A 16,568-nucleotide genomic window follows, 5' to 3' on the forward strand; every position below is an offset into this window, starting at 1 on the left:
TTTGGGGGAAATTTCTCACACCTCATTAATATGCCAGCTCAACAAACTCTGGGTAGGTTTCTTCGGGAAAACCCTGCTTTGTTTCCACCTGATGGCGGTATGAGGCAGCCCCTGCAAGAGATTGCGTGGGAGTTCCCTGATTCGCCATGTCAGGGTGGCGCAGTGACTCAGGATCTCCTCTCCCTCCCTCCCTGGCCTCGCGTCCGTCCTCCCCTCCTCCCACACAGAGCAGCCGAGTGTGCCGCGCGATTCAGCCGCAGCGGCTCGCGTTCTGCCAGGCACTGAGCGGCTCGCGAGTGATGCTGCTGCACCCAGCGCATCCTTCCACAACAGCAACACCTTGCTTCGTTTAAGCTGTACAATCCAATCTCCGCTCATGAAGATGTCCAACAATGATATGATCTTATCCACCTCCGACAGGGTGATTAAATGTAAGTAGCATATCTCGAATAATAATTAATGAAGTCCCCAAAATAAGATTTATCGGGGCAGCTGCAGTATACCTCAGCACCAGAGCTCATAAGCCGTTCCGTCTTTTAGTTGGCATCATTGCAACGCCGTCCTATAAAATATTCGTTTTTTTTTTCTTTATGAAGAGAATATGCTAATGCACTGTTGTACTTGTGACTTATGAACGTTATTCGATGTTTTGCCATAAATTGTGAGCAGGTGGTTATTAAAAAAATGCACAGCCGGTTGTTATTGCATTAGTGATAAAACAGTATGTTGACCTTTTCGACTATATACTTAATCCAGCTGTAGCTAAAAAAATGCTTTTGCTGGTTGTGTTAATAATGCACGTCTTATGAAAATGACAGCTGCCTTATTGGTGGTGGGGGCGTCACTGGTCGGGACTACGCAACCAGCGCCGGAATCTGGCGTTCTGCATCGATGTAGAACCAGTCTGCATCTTCTCATTCTTTTACTGTAACCTCGGTCATCGGCTACAATATGTTTGGCCATTTGCAAAAATTATAAAACACAAAATAAACAGTATAACACGGCATTTAATTCTGCATGCTAGCAATGTGTTTTTATATTGTGTGAAACAGGAAAACAGAGTATGGAGCACACTGAATGCTGTTCCTGGTTCTTCTGTAATTAGCTAGCTAGGTCTGTATATAGCATTTAAGTAGATTGGATTACCTCCATGATGTGAGCGGAGTATTTAAAGTGGAGGCTCGTCTTTTTTTTTGTAACGGATTATTGTATGTGGAACATCAGTGGCTAATGAGCAGTAAACTGGGTGCATTCTCAAATGCGTATAGATTAATGGTGGATGCCAGCATTTTACAGTTTCTCCATTCAAGTCCTGATTTTAAGGACTTTTTTGTGACTGTATTTTAAATATAATTGAGTATTTTACACGAATGATTAATTTGTGTACTTGAATGTTAAACCTGCCATTCTGTTTTACGTTTTAAAAAACGTTTATTCCGGAAGCCTACTGAATTCTTACTGGAGCCATTATTTTTGGAAAAAAAAAAAAAAAAACAGAGGCCTAGAAATCCATTAACTAAAAGGCCATTATTCACGCTAAGCTCAGAATCTGCTAAAGAAGTATAATAGAGGACTAGTACTGGGATTTCCAATGTACACCTGTTGTGGTAGCATATCGTCTATTTTTAACAGTTGTAGTACGGGTTTGAGCGTGTGGTTAAAGGCCACCTGAGCTTACCAGTTTTAAGTGGCTTTTGGTGTCAGAACAATCACTTGTCTAAACGGCAGAATTTCCGCATATCATTCTATCTACTTTTTATGTTTATTTTGTGACATGCAGTGAAATTCTGAGTCTGAAATGATTATTTTCAGACGCATGTAAGGGAAGGCGCAGTGAGTTTTTGTTTTATTGGCAGAGGAAATGCAGATCATGTGAACAGTATCACTTTAGTCAGTTCCTTTAGTAAAATACAATGAGTCTCTTGCTTTTGATCCAGACCTTTGGAAACCAAAGTGAACATAAGCAACCAGCTAATTGCAAGAAAAATCCACCTGACTAGCTGTCCCTTCATTTTACACTGTTCTGTCTGTCGAATGTGTCTTTCAATATGTTTAATGTTAACTGTACATCCTGTCGGGTCAGGTCTTGCATCCTTTGTGCAGAATGCTGTTATTTTAACTAGCATATTTTTTTAATTAATTTGTAGATTTTGCCTAAAATTACATTGTAGGATGGATTCATTAACACTACCAATCTTAGGAGTATGGAGTACTCCTGCATGCTGTGGGGAGTAGTGCACTGCTTGGATGGCAGATAGCTTTATTTATTTTTAATATTGCAGTCTTAATTATTTGAACAAAACAGACAGTGGTCAGTGTGGAAGAGGACTAATTTTTTTACTTGTAATAGCAGAATTAACCATGGGAAGACATAACTTCTCCATGCATGTGTGGATGCCAATATGTGGTGGCATAAACATAATGGGAAGAGATGAGGCTGCATACTTGTGGAACAGAAAGGCAGATAAGGATAGCATGTGCCACAAAGACCCCCTGCCAGCAGCATGCCTCTTGCATGAGTTTGATATGCTTATACTAGTAGGAGTTAGCATACATGATGCCATCACATATATTTAATGTTCCAAGTAGACTGCTGGTGAAGATATCCATATAAATCACTGTGCTGCATGTCTGATTTAGATGTATCTAAAAAGATGGTTATGTTTAGCTGTCACTAGGTGCCTACTTCTGAATGTAGTTCAAGTTAAACTGTGGTTGCTGGACTATTACAAATTGTTTACAGCTATAAGATGTATTATGTGTTTCTTATGTAAAGAAACCTTCTACATTATCTTGAAAAGTTAGGATTTTTTTATAAGGATTGCCAGACCAGACAGTCTGTTATAACTTGCTGGGAAGAGAAGTGCTTGACATCCTCAGTAGTCTTACTCATTTATAAGCATGCTATGCTTTCATGCATGCCTACTGTATGCACTGAGTGAAGCCTATGATCAGACATTGTGCAATACAGATCCAGATATTCCTAGGTGCAGTGAGCAGGCCGCATATTTTGCCCATTCTTTTTGTATGGATAAGCACTTGCTGTTTTGTACTGCTCTGCTTATGTGTAAGGGTGCTCTGTTATCTCTGTAGTGATGACGTAACTCTGATGAGACAAGAAGTGAAGGTGTGGCTTACTAGAAATGAAACTCATGCACACACATGTATGTTATAACACATCAGCCACTTGTATATGACCCACATATGATTTTCGTGTTCTGTCAAGCCTGTTGTTTTTTTTTTTTTTCCATTCTGTCCACTTCCTGACATTCTATTCTTTATCCTTTATTCACCCTTACAAACGCCTCATTCTTTGTAGGGATATAACTTGGTTGGAAACATAATTGGGTAAGTGTAAGATGAGAGGATTTTTTTTTCAAGTTATGTTGTCCCCAGTCCCCCCACCTTTGTCGGTGATGTCCTATGATATCAGAAGGATTTGAAGATCATGCTTTACACTTTGGCTCTCTGTATCCACCTGTTTCCCTCTGTGCTGTAGCTGGGGTATATTAGCAGACTGTCCCCTCCCCCTCACCAAACTCTGTAAGAGATGAGTTCAAATTCACTTTCAGGCTTGCATTTATTTTGTACCCATTTATTGAGCACGGTAGAAACAGTATATAAAACAGAATGGAAGCCAAATTAAATAACATACATAATGAAATGCAGTCAGTACAGTCAATTCGCCAAGCTAGCAGGGTAATTAAATTATAGGCCTGAGAAGTGTCCATTTGTAGGTCCAGTACACTGTGGGAAATTTAAGTAGTTGGTTTATCAGTAATAAAAATGCTATTTATGAATTCAGTGAATAAAGCCAGGTTCACTCTAGGCCAGAAATCAGCACTCAAATATTCAAGTTGTAAACTTGTCTAAGAAATTGCAACAAGTATCTCAGTTGTTAGGAAAATCAAACCTAAGCCTGTAATTCTCAGGCTGATACAAGTCTGTTCCAATGGTAATAGAACATGTTGGAGGAATAAGTATGTATTACAGAGAATACCTCTTTTTTGGAATGTAGTAGGTGGATTGGACGCTCTAAATTGTCTGTAGGGGTGTGGTATGGAAGAACAGCTATGGCAGGGCTATCTATCTGGTGGTGTGAACCTTGGCTCTAGATGATTGTCAGTTAAAGTGACATCTTGACCCCATGTGTAAAAAAAAAATGGGGAAAAAGGGATTGTGGATGAATGGATGGACCTCTTTTGGGAAATGTCTTCCACTCCAAATAAAGCAAAGTACTTGTCTTACTCTATTCAAACATAATTTGGATAAATGGATGGGAACCACAGGTTCATTCCTGGTTTAGTACCCATATGGATAGGGGCAACTAATAACTGTCCTAAAGTATCCTTGTTCTGCCCATGTTTGGGTTATTTTTATGCAAACTATAAGGACTAAAATGAAGACTGGATTTCTTAAGATGTTCACAGATCAATAACCTTGTAAGTACCTATGAACATATGGATTTTAGGAAATATAGATCTGTCTAGTATGTGATATTTAGAAACAGGTGCTTAGGCATAATATTCTACAGCCAACATTTGTGAGATGTCATTTCATTTTGCCAGTAAGACTAGAACTGGGTATGCCATTCTGCATGGTACCAGTGGCAGGAAACTAGGAAAAAAGTGTTTACTCAAACTGTTTGTAAAAGTACAGTAGGTCAGATTATTGACCTTCTCATACTGCAAGTTACATTTTAAGGTGTGTGTTTGCATGTGTTTGCAAAGTCTGTGCTTATGGGGCCAGCAGTCACTGTCCTTTATTGTGAAATATTGCCGACTGTTTCCTGGTTGACAGTTACAATTTAGTGCATGCAGACCAGTTATGTGGCTGCTGTTCTTAGCCAGTTAGGGGGAATGGTGTTGCTTGCGGTATGACCTTATTAGTTTCAGAGTGGAAGTATATCGCTGTGTAATAGTGCAGTTAGGGAAAAAAAGATTGGAATGATTTATACACCACACACACACAGATATGCTCACAAGCAACAGTTAGAGGGGAATGATAAAGTGCATATTGCTCTGTGAAATGAGGAATTAAACAGTTAAGATGAAAAATAATTGGATTACAATTTTTGGTACTTGCATATTATCGCAACCAGATTTTAGCGATAATACCACTTGCTTCCCAATATCGAAATCTGACTGTTTTTGTTGTACAAATGTCAGCAAATGCCTTTTCTTTCACACTGAAGGTTGTTTTAAGACAGGTTGTCAAGAACAATGGAGAAAGTCAGTGTGTCGCTGTGGCTGTGTGCACTTTAGTACCAGCATGTGTGAGGCTATCTCATTTGTGCATTAATGGTGCTTGCAGCCACAGTGACAGTAACTTTTCAAATTATTCTTCATAACCCTTCTTAAAACCACCTTCTCTCAAAAGCAGTCCTTTTTTTCTCTCTTCCTTGTCAAAGTGTGTGTCACAATACATGTTTTCGATTCAATAGGACTCCAAATGGTGAGGAGGCGTCCCTCTGTGTGTTTTAATCCTAGAAATGCATCTTAAACTAAGCAAAATACTGTGTTGTATGAGTCTCAGGAAAGCTGCGATAACTGAAACCCAAATGCAATTATGACTGTTACTTATCAGCATTTGCTGCCACGAAAAAAAAGGAATGTTCAGCGGGCGGACTTTCAATAAGCGACATGCTGCTGGTAGTAAAGTGCGTAAAGGAATAACAGCATGGTTTTTTTTTTACATTTTATTGAAAACACACCCAGAAAAAAACTATATTGTTAAAGGAAACACACTGTATGACCATTATAAACCACTAACGGTCAGATGTCGATATCGGGAAGCAAATGGTATTATCGCTAAAATCTGGTTGCGATAATACGTAAGTATCCAATTTTTTAAAGAAATGAGAAACTATAAAGTGATTCATTTTGAGAACTGCACTCAAATGTCCAAAGAAAGAACAGTTAAAGCACAATTTTATCAGAATTATAAATCCACTCTTTTCCTTACTTTACTTGAATGAACACTTTGTAACCTTCATTTCAACAAACTACCGAAAAGCAATGCAATGCTTTTGGCTTCTCCATTAGGGGTCACCACAGCAGATCACTGGTCCTCAGATTGATTGGCAGTGAGGTTTTTATGGTGTTGAGTTGCCAGCCTGGCTCCCAACCTTCAAAGAAGACACACACACACACACCTACAGCATGTCTTTAAAACTCACTTGTCCGTAGGGAGGGCATGCAGACTCCGCACATAAGGCGCTCCAGCCGAGAACCAAACTGAAGAACCTCTTGCTGTCAGCGGACACTGCTAACTGCTGTACCACCATGGCCTACTTCATTTCAACAAACTACCAAACCAGATAATTTGCTTTTTTGCATCCTAAACACAACACTCTAATAGTAGCCTTACCTTCAGCATGTATGTAGTTTTACAAGACAGCTTGCTATTCATTCCTACAAACAGTTTCACAGTGGAATGCACTTTATAACATGTCCTTTAAAAACAATTTGATTGCCTTACCTTTCCACTGGGGGGAAAATCTTTGATTTCCAACACAGCTCCATAATAATTCAGCCTAAAACCATCCACTTATAAACAGTGGGATAGGAAATTTATCATCTTACATGGTCACCCTATGAAGGGTAATAGTATACTGTGGTGATATTCACCCTATGAAGGGTAATAGTATACTGTGGTGATATTCACCCTATGAAGGGTAATAGTATACTGTGGTGATATTCACTCACCCTATGAAGGGTAATAGTATACTGTGGTGATATTCACTCACCCTATGAAGGGTAATAGTATACTGTGGTAATATTCACTCACCCTATGAAGGGTAATAGTATACTGTGGTGATATTCACTCACCCTATGAAGGGTAATAGTATACTGTGGTGATATTCACTCACCCTATGAAGGGTAATAGTATACTGTGGTGATATTCACTCACCCTATGAAGGGTAATAGTATACTGTGGTGATATTCACTCAAACTGTCAGCCATTCACTCTAGATATTGTCCTTACAACTCCTCCTGTTGACAATCCTTGGGAGAACAATTGCAGCACCAAAATTGTACCCTTCAATATTCAAAGCTTGTATAAGAGATCCAACTAAGTTCCTTGCTTGAATTGATTGTTTACGTAGTATTTTTGCCATATCTAAATCATAAAATCCTAGACAAAGACTTTGCTCTGTCTCCAGACAGGACTGGACACAGAACAGAACATGAGGAGAGGGCACCCTAGCCAGAGATTTACTAGCATGTAGATTACAGTTTCAGCACTTATCATCTGAGTCAATAGAGGCAATTATTTTATCTGTTAAAACCAGGATCAGTAAACACATTACCTGCGTTTATGGCCCAGCAAGGTGGTATTCCCAGCATCTGACAAACCCCTTCAGTGATAATCCTTCTATCTCCAGCTGTGAAGTTCTAACTTTAAAAGAACCGTAAGCAGCCTTTTTGGAGCAGAGCGACAGAAATCACAACTACTATTGCAAGTGGCATGCAGACAGCTGACTGGGGCTATATAAACATGCATATTCAATACAGTGACTATATTTGTTCCTAATTATAGTCAATAAATCTGCTTGTGTATAGGGAATCCTGTCAGAAAACTTAAAAAAAAGTGTTAAGATTATGATGTAACTGACCTATAAGCTACCCTTTGCTGGTTCCCAGTGACCTGCTTTGCAAAATGTGCTTGAGTGCCTTTCTTTGGCTCTGCTGGAAACAGTTGCATGTTTTTATTCAAGAGTTTGCCATTGATTAGAACGCCACCTCTGATTGTGATTTCCAACTTAAACCATTATAGGCTGGCTCATTCCCTGGCATTACCAGCTAGGTCTAATGGTTTATGACCATACAGCAAGTAGTGCTGTAGAGTCATCTGTGCAAATCCCTACATCTCTTGCCATCGATGTCACTAACAGCAGTTCGACAGCTTCAAACTGATCTGCTCATATTAAAAAAAAAAAACGCACACTGTCACTTTTTTAGATACTGCTGTGGATGTGCATATTTCCACACTTGGTGTAGCTAGGGTGGGGTGAGAGGAACAACTGCCCTGGCATAAAGTGTTAGGGAGCATGAACAGGTGGCCATACTTCATCCTGATTGCTCTTTAGTGCATTTGTGGTCAAATCTGAGCGCTGTAGCGGTCTGTGTGGGGTTTGAACTGTAGCAACTGTGTTTGCTCCAGTTGAAAAGTGAAAAATCTAAAACCTGAGTGCTGTAGTCTTTCATGCAGGCAGGGTATAAACTGTGACAATTGCTTGCTACATTTGTAGTTAGAAATAAGCATCACTGTCTCATAAAAATTACCTGAGAACAGGCAGTGATGTAATTAATGAATTACTAAATAGAGGAGAACTTTGGAAAGGTCAGCTACAAATATTCATTTTTTCATTGCATCCCTAAGGTATAGAACAGCTAGTAAGTAATGTAGGTCATTCTTTTACCAGTCTAAATAAATACGCTTCAACAATATATAAAACACTTTTTACTCCATCCCCTAAATCTTATCTGTTTAGGCCTGAACAAACTTTTGCAACGTGTTGAAATGGAATCTTTTAACTCACTTCCCAGTTGTCAGGGTAATCTTATTCAAAGTTTAGAGTTCTTATAAACATGCTCAAGCCCATAAGGAGTCATCCTGTGGCCTGTGATCTTTCCTTAGTGTTATATAGTTAGTGTCTCTGTTACATCTATCCACTTTACAGTTCTGTGAATTCTTCAGCAATAGTACTTGACCTCTGGCATGACCATCATCTCCCCACAGACTCACCCTGTCATCACTGTCAAGCTGAAACATTTTAAGTTTTTATTCTGCTCAGATCCTTAAAACATTATGGACCCTTCCAGTAGACAATTCACATCAAAGGCAGTAGCCTGGCTTACCCTACTACTTTTCACCTGTTGTGTAATTCAGAAGGATGTGGCACACGTTTAGAGACAAAGCATAGCACCCTCGTTTTACAAAGAGGAAACATCTGCTCATATCATCCTGTTGTCCTTTTGCCACCCCTTTCTAAATGACTGAACAAAGCAATGCACTGGCAACTGCTTTTCATCACAGGAAAAAGTAACCTGCAAAGTCACTGTCAGCATGGTTTCAGACAGCACCACAGTGCCAGTGAATACACACACACGTATATTTATTATTTATAAACTCACGCGTGTGTGTGTATGTATGTATGTATGTATATATACATATATATATATATATATATATATATATATATATATATATATATATACACATACACACACACACACACACACATATATGCAGGAAATATGTATATGTATGATTCTCTATTATTCTGCATAGCATTATACTTCTATGTTTATACACAGATGTAACCATAATTTTTAGATGGTGTCTTAGCCATTATTTTTTCATTTTTTTTGGTGATACACTGTAAACTGACAAAATCTGAGAAAATATGGTTTGAATTGCAGGATGCTGTTTATCTTTTCTTTGTAAGTAAATTTACTCTCTTTACTTTTGCCTTGTGTACTCACTCAATGTGAAGCAGTACTGCCAGGGCCTGATCTCCATCTGACATCTAGCAGGTTTCATTGTACAAAGTGATGGTGTAAGGGTTTGCAGAGTATAGTTGCTTTATGTTGACCATTTGTGTGTGTTTGTGTGTTTCAGTATTAGGAAAAGAAATATTTTGTGTGTGCACTTTTTTGTACAAATGACATCAATTTCTTGACATTGTTACTGTGGAATTTTGGGTACGTAGGAGTGGTGGCAATTCTTGCTGCTGTTCTGTCAGCTCTAAGGCATTTTTTCATCTGTAAAGCTGAAATAGTATTCAGAATTTAATTACCTTCTAGTAAAACCTGATCCTTAACCAAAATGGTTTGGTTTGAAGCAGCGCATACCTTGCTGCTTTAATGGCAACTCAAGTTACAGTAATTGTAGGTACAGTGTTTTTTTTTTAAGGAAGAAACTATATGTTCCCTTTGGTGAGTTTTGCAGCACTTTGAGGAGCACATGTTTATAAAATACCATAGTCACATCTGTTCTGCGCTGTACTTTGGTTCATCTTAATTCATAATTAGTACTAATTAGTACTGTATCACAAATGTTGAACCTGTAGAGGCAAAAAAGTAAAAACAACAGTTTGTGCAATGTAGTCAAGTCATCATCTGAAAGATGTAAGGATTTCCAGTCTTTACCTTAGTAGTCAAAGAGCTGTGCACACAAAATATTTTGCCTTGGACTTGTACTTTTTTGAAAGCAGAGCATGCATTATGTCCTGAGAGGTTTCTTTTTGAAAGACCAGTTAAATTAAAAATTAGCAGACACTTCACTTGGACACTACTTCTAATGCCAGCTCCTGGTAGTAGCATTTTTTGGATCATGTTCATTGTCCAGTTGTAGCATTGTGTTTTATTATGTAGCCCAGTCTTTATTTATAATGGAATCAACTAATACATTAAAAAATCAGTGTAATTAACAGAGCTTTGGAGAACTAGAGATGTTGGGCCCATGTAGAGAATGAACCAGAATAAATGATGTGTGATTAGCTCAACATTTTGTAAAACTAAAGTTACTGGATATCAAACAAGAAATGAGGATTAACAGTGTATTTGGATAGACATTGTTTCAGCATTAAGATTGCTGGAATTCCCTTTTGTAAGTCCTGTCAGAAGATTCTACTCAGAAGGTTTTAAATTTTGGTTGGGGTAACAAAGTGATGTATAGGGGACATTTAGTGGGTATGTTGTAGGCAGACCTCAGATTGTACGTGTTTTTGACTTTTTAGATTTGTATTTAGTATTGGCATTGTATTTTTTATTTTAATTTGTTTTTAGGAGCTTCAGGCAATACAGTAATAGTACAATCATCTCTTTCATGCAACGATGACTGTGACAGTTTTCTTACCTGTTAATATTAGGGCTAGCTTAAAGGGATTCGTGGGAGGAAAATAATTTCCAGATCTTATTTTGAGTGGTCTGAAGTCTTTATTAGTAGTAATTAAATAACTTTCTTGGGTGGCGTTAGCCAGGGAACCTTGTTGGCTAGGCTTACGTAAGCCCTCGGGCTGATAGCCTAGTACCTATGAACCTATTGGAAGCTGCAGCTGTATTGAATAGTATAGAATGGAAATTTTTTCCAAATGACATATTTTCTGCACTGGACAGAAGAGTTCCAAATATGTGAGAAAATTGAAAGAGTTTTAGCTTTTTATGTAGTGTTATGTTTATGAACAGTAGTATAGTAGCCCAGAATCCCAAGTGTTTGTAGGGATGTATATTTATTTTCAGTACTTTACCATCTGATCCAGAGGTGTGTGTTACTTCTGAATATGATGGAATATTTTTGTGGTATATCAAATATTGCTATTATTGTCCTTATCAGTTAACTTTTTTGAGATCTAACTAAAGCAAATCTAGGCAAAGCCGTGCTAGGCTATTAAAAATGTTGCTTACATCATATCTTAATATTAAGAAGAATAATTAATGGAATGAGTAAGTAGAAAAGCTTCAAGGATATATTTTTTGTGGAATTTCTAGTATTACTGATGGAAGCTGGGAGCTAAACTGTTGATAGTGAATTCTTTACCTTGTTAGTTACAGAGGTATTGCATATAAAATTATCTGCCTTGGGAATGTACCTTGGAACTCAAAACAAGTGTGAAAGAACCAAAGGGGGAGGTATATCTATCTTCATTAAAGACAAATACACCTCAAGACTGGTCAAACAGTATGATTCCCTAGAGCTACTTCATGTAACTAACTGTAGGTAAACCCCCTCCCTTCCATATCATTGTTGGCTGTAGGTCCCCCACCATGAACCATGAGAACCACTCTACCTACTCGAGTCACTCACTGTACAGCCAAAAACCTTGGTCATGGGAGATTTTAGCTATCCTTCCATTGATTGGGAGTTGTATATGAGCCCAAACATGCTTGCCCTAAGATTTCTGGACTTTGTTAAAAGAAATGATCTGGAACAGGTAGTCTACATCCCCATGGGGGGGGGGGCTCGAATGTCCTAGACTTAGTAATCAACATAGGGGGTCTGTACACTGCCCACTGTGTGTTGACCTCCCTGGTAAGGACTGATCATAAATCACTTTCATTTGAAGTAACGATAATACCTATCCCCCCCCCCCCCGTCAAGCGTAAAAAGGATGAAAAATTTCTCCAAAGCAAACTATAGCCTCCTAAGCGTTGGCATAATTAGTTTCAAACCCCCCTGCTACTACTGCCAACCATGACTCCTATACAGAGATGTACACAAATGCCCTGTATAAACACCTAAACAAATGTATGGACTTGGCTGTACCTGAATGGATCAAAACAAGGTCCACACAAAAAAAAACAAAAACAAAAAACAAGCTACCCTGGTTTATATCAAGCATAAGTAGGTTATACAACAAGAGGAATAAATTAAGAACAAGAGGGAACTGACTCAGCAGAGGAAGGACACCCTCCACAGCTAGAACAAGCAAATTAGATATCTTTTAAAATCCTTTAAAGTCAATGATAAAGTTAAACTAGTATTTCTACTAAGGTTAATCGCAAAGCTTTCTTTAGCTACGTCAGAAATCTAAAAGGGAAGGCCCATCTTTGTGCTGAACTAGTAGTGGATGGTACCACTTGTACTGACCATGAGGACATCGTGAACCTGCTAGCAGACAGATTTGATGTAAATTTCACCCTCCTGTCCCCACCAGACATACTTTAAAGCATACCTGTCACCAGTTGTGTACCTAGTATCTCCAAAGAGCAGGTCATAACTGCAGCCTCCATGGCCAAAAACACAACCTGTATGGGACCGGATAACATTCCAGGCTACCTACTAAATTGTCTAAAACAGAACCACTTGGGACTCTCTTCAACTACCATCTAAGTACTGGCTTTGCCCCAGCAGAGTGGAAAACAGCAACAGTAATTTCCTTGCACAAAGGGGGTCTATCAATGGACTCTTGGAACTATAGACTCATAAGCCTAACCAGCCTTATCTGCAAGGCCATGGAGAGAGTCATCATGGACCTTATCAACAAAGACATAGGTGACCTTCAAACTCTTGACCCAACCCAATTTGGCTTTAAGGGTAGGGCATGCTTATTAAACCTGGTCGACTTCTTTAAGAATATCACAGAAGCCCTGGATGAAGGCAAAACAGTACATACAGTTTGCCTTGACTTGGCCAATGCTTTTCACACAATACCCCACTCGGGCATCATTAAGAAACTCACCCAGCTGGGAATTAACCCATATGTCATTAGATGGGTAGCCAACTGACTCACCAGCAGAACACATACAGTCAAAGTTAGGGATTCCACCACTACTAGCAGACCAGTTACCAGTTGTGTAATGGAAGGCTCTATGCTGAGCCCCCTAATGTTTGCAATCTATTTATTAGAAGTCCAGGTGAAACTAGATGGTTTGTGGCTTACCAAGTTTGCCAATGACTGCAAACTGGGTGCAATCATTGAGTCCCCCAGAGATGTTGACATACTACAAAAAGGGCTTACACAGCCAAATGATTGGTGCCAAAGCCACAGACTTAAACTAAACACACAAAAATGCATTAGCATCCCTTTTGGCAAAGGGGAAATCCCTGAAAATTCAAATAGTAACAGTATCCCCTTGGCTCAAACTCTGTGGTGAGAGATTTGGGAACACAGGTTGATAGCAACCTTAACTTCGATCACCACATGACCACAGTCCTAGGGAATGCCTTCTATGTTGCACATCTCATAAATAAGAGCATCTCATATAGACCTAAGGATGTTATAACTCCCCTGTACTCATCCCTCATCAGACCACTAAGAGTATAACGCTCCCTTCTGTATGTACCTCACCAGACACCTGCAGCAGCTGAAGAGACCTCGGAGGTTTTTCATCAAGAATATTCGGGGCCTTCAACACATGACCTACATGGGCAGACTGAAGGCCCTGTCACTGTACTCAGTATCTTATAGGCTGCTGAGAGTCGTCTTGTGCCTGGCCTACAGAGCAGTCTCGGACCATGCCCTAATGGAAATGCTGCACAGCCGCAAGTCAAATGGGACAAGATTCACTCTGTCTAGGGATCTTAATCTAGCCTACGACATTAGCAGGACATGCTGGATAGACAGATACGTCAAACAACTGGATGGGAGACCATAAATTTACCCCGGGGTGTCACCTATGTCCCTGTTGGAAAAGGTGCTGATCATAGACATTCGCTGCAAATATAGACCATCCAACCTGGTCAGTAAGGGAGCAAGGGTATAACATGGCTAGGCTTATAATGGCTCTAGGACCAATAGCCTAGTAACCTCCTATGAAGTCAGAGGATACATTGGGAGGTTGTTTTTCCAAAGACAATTTCAATTAAAAAATAACAAACACCTCATTTGGACACTGCTTCTAGTGTCATTTACTGGTGGCAGCATTTTGGTCTCCTGGTTTATTGTCCATCTGATGTACTGTATTTTATGTAGTTCTCCAATAACGTATATCAGACAAACAGGATTTTCAGATTGGTGCATAGCTCTCAATTGTCCATATTTTTGCATAAAGTCCAGATATTTGCCTTTTATTTTCAGTCTGTTCCTCCTTAAAATTTGTGTTTCTTGTCAAATCATTGCAGATTAAAGTCACTAAATAATGACAAATATTTGAGTTTCAGATTTCATGCCCTTCAGAGAATGCATGCTAATGTAAAATCTGTTATTTTAGCAACTTTCTAAGTTAACAAGAGCAGTAGTTAAAATTAACCCCTGGTTTGGCCCCCACCTCCCATTTTTGGCTTTGTACAGATTTCTTGTTGGAAGAGTTTGAGAGGTATGATTGGGCATACAGTATGGCTGGTCCAGTAAATGTAACCCAAGAACCAAAAAAGCAAAACCTGATGGAGGTCCAGGAAGCACACAGACCAGTAGAAACCACCAAAAGTTTATTGCACCAAACAGAGCAGTCAAGCGCTTTCATCAAGACTTCATCAGAACTCTGGTCCCGTACTAGTCTATAAACCAACTAATTTTTAACTTGCATCTGTCCAGATGAGTTTATATTAACATATTTCTAAATCAGAGGATTTTTTCCTGCATCCCTGATGTTACCTGTAAAGGTAAGGACCTTATTGGATAGTTTCCAGATAAGGTATTCGTCATCCGTGAACGTCTGATATGAGCAACATAACTGTGCTTATGCCTTGAAACGTGTGTGCAAGTTCTCCAGAAATAATTCAGACACGTCTGGCTTTAAGCAGAGTTGTAATAAAATATCTGACAGTGCCATCAGCAAAAGTTAGGACAGCAGACACGTACATGTTTCATATGTTACAGTTATCTTTCTGCTTTAACTAAATCTTGACCTAGTAAAGGATCAGTCATGCTTTACAGTAAAATTATATTTTTTGTATCAGGAATTGCCGGTGGTTCATTGATAATCCCTAGACTGAGATTAAACCCGTGTATATATTACCAATATTTGGTCTTTGTACTGAGAGACCATTTTCTCCCATGCAGTTTTGCTTTCTGCTTGAAGCTGTGTCAGGCTGAATGTTTGTAATGATAACTGCCTATATTTCCTGTTTTGCTTTGGGTCAGGAGTCGGATATTGTGGTTAATTTTAAGAATTTGGCTGTATGGCCAGTGCACTTCACCTTTTTCTCAAGACCTATACTGTTGGACTTCATTCTTGATTTATTTCTTGGTATGTTGCATCCAAGGATGGGTTGTAGGTTAACTCAGTAAATTAGACTGGCTATTTTTCTGGTTGTGAATGAAAAAAATGTGAGGCTTTTCATACCCTTTGTTACGGTAATCAGCTGTGACTTAAAGGAAAGGAGATCCTGAAACCAGTGACCTAAAATTTGTGTTGAATGAAAATTTCTCTCTGCTGACTCAGTCAACCGAGTTCAGGCTGAACAAATAATAGACTTTCTTCTTTTGGATATTTGAAGTAACACATTACTTTTTCAAGTTTTCTGAAGTCTTGAACGAACAAAATGCACACAAGATATTAGGTGCTCAACAGTTATTAATGTGTATCTATAAATGCATTTATAAACATTTCAGAGTTCTGCATGAAATTTATATGGAACATTTGTCCTCTAGGAGTGCAGAATTATTCAAAACTTTAGAGCATTTAGTCTTTCATATAATATGGAGCTTAATTTAATGCAGAGTACTGCAGTCGTATTTTCTTTCTATATGTTTTTTGACCTAGTAATCTCGAAGGCTTACTAGAAATGCCTCTGTTTGGAAAAAGAGACAGCAAAGGACAGTGTTACATTATATAGAAAATAAGGTATACATTTTTTTTAGCATTTAACATACATGACCCAGAAATGGAGAGGCGTTGTAGTAAATTAACATACAAGTTATATACTGTCACGAAGAATCACCCTTACAAATGGGGTAAATGTCAGAAATACAAGATATAGCAGACACAGACTTCTGCAGGTTAGATGCTGGACCACAGACTTCTGCAAGTTAGACAATGGGCCACTGACTAAGTTAGACGATGGACCACAGGCGTCTGTAAGTTAGATGGTGAGCTAGATGATGGACCACTGACTTCTACAAGTTAGGTGATGAATCACTGCAAGTTAGATGATGGACCACTGACATCTGTAAGTTA

The 16,568-nt window shown here is 38.9% G+C and overlaps 1 protein-coding gene across 1 annotated transcript in view; it reads left to right on the forward strand.

The window, feature by feature from the left end:
• The first annotated feature begins 217 nt into the window (after positions 1-217).
• LOC122800013 (serine/threonine-protein phosphatase 2B catalytic subunit alpha isoform-like) overlaps positions 218-16,568 on the forward strand; it is a 2,229,074-nt gene continuing 2,212,723 nt past the window's right edge. The window contains exon 1 of the mRNA XM_044069477.1: positions 218-431. Coding sequence (XP_043925412.1) covers positions 377-431 — 55 coding nt within the window. The 5' untranslated portion in view covers positions 218-376. The remainder of the gene's footprint in view (positions 432-16,568) is intronic.

Source organism: Protopterus annectens, chromosome 4.part0 (genome assembly GCF_019279795.1).
Source record: "Protopterus annectens isolate FY-2018-M chromosome 4.part0, PAN1.0, whole genome shotgun sequence".
Classification (NCBI taxonomy): Eukaryota; Metazoa; Chordata; order Ceratodontiformes; family Protopteridae; genus Protopterus; species Protopterus annectens.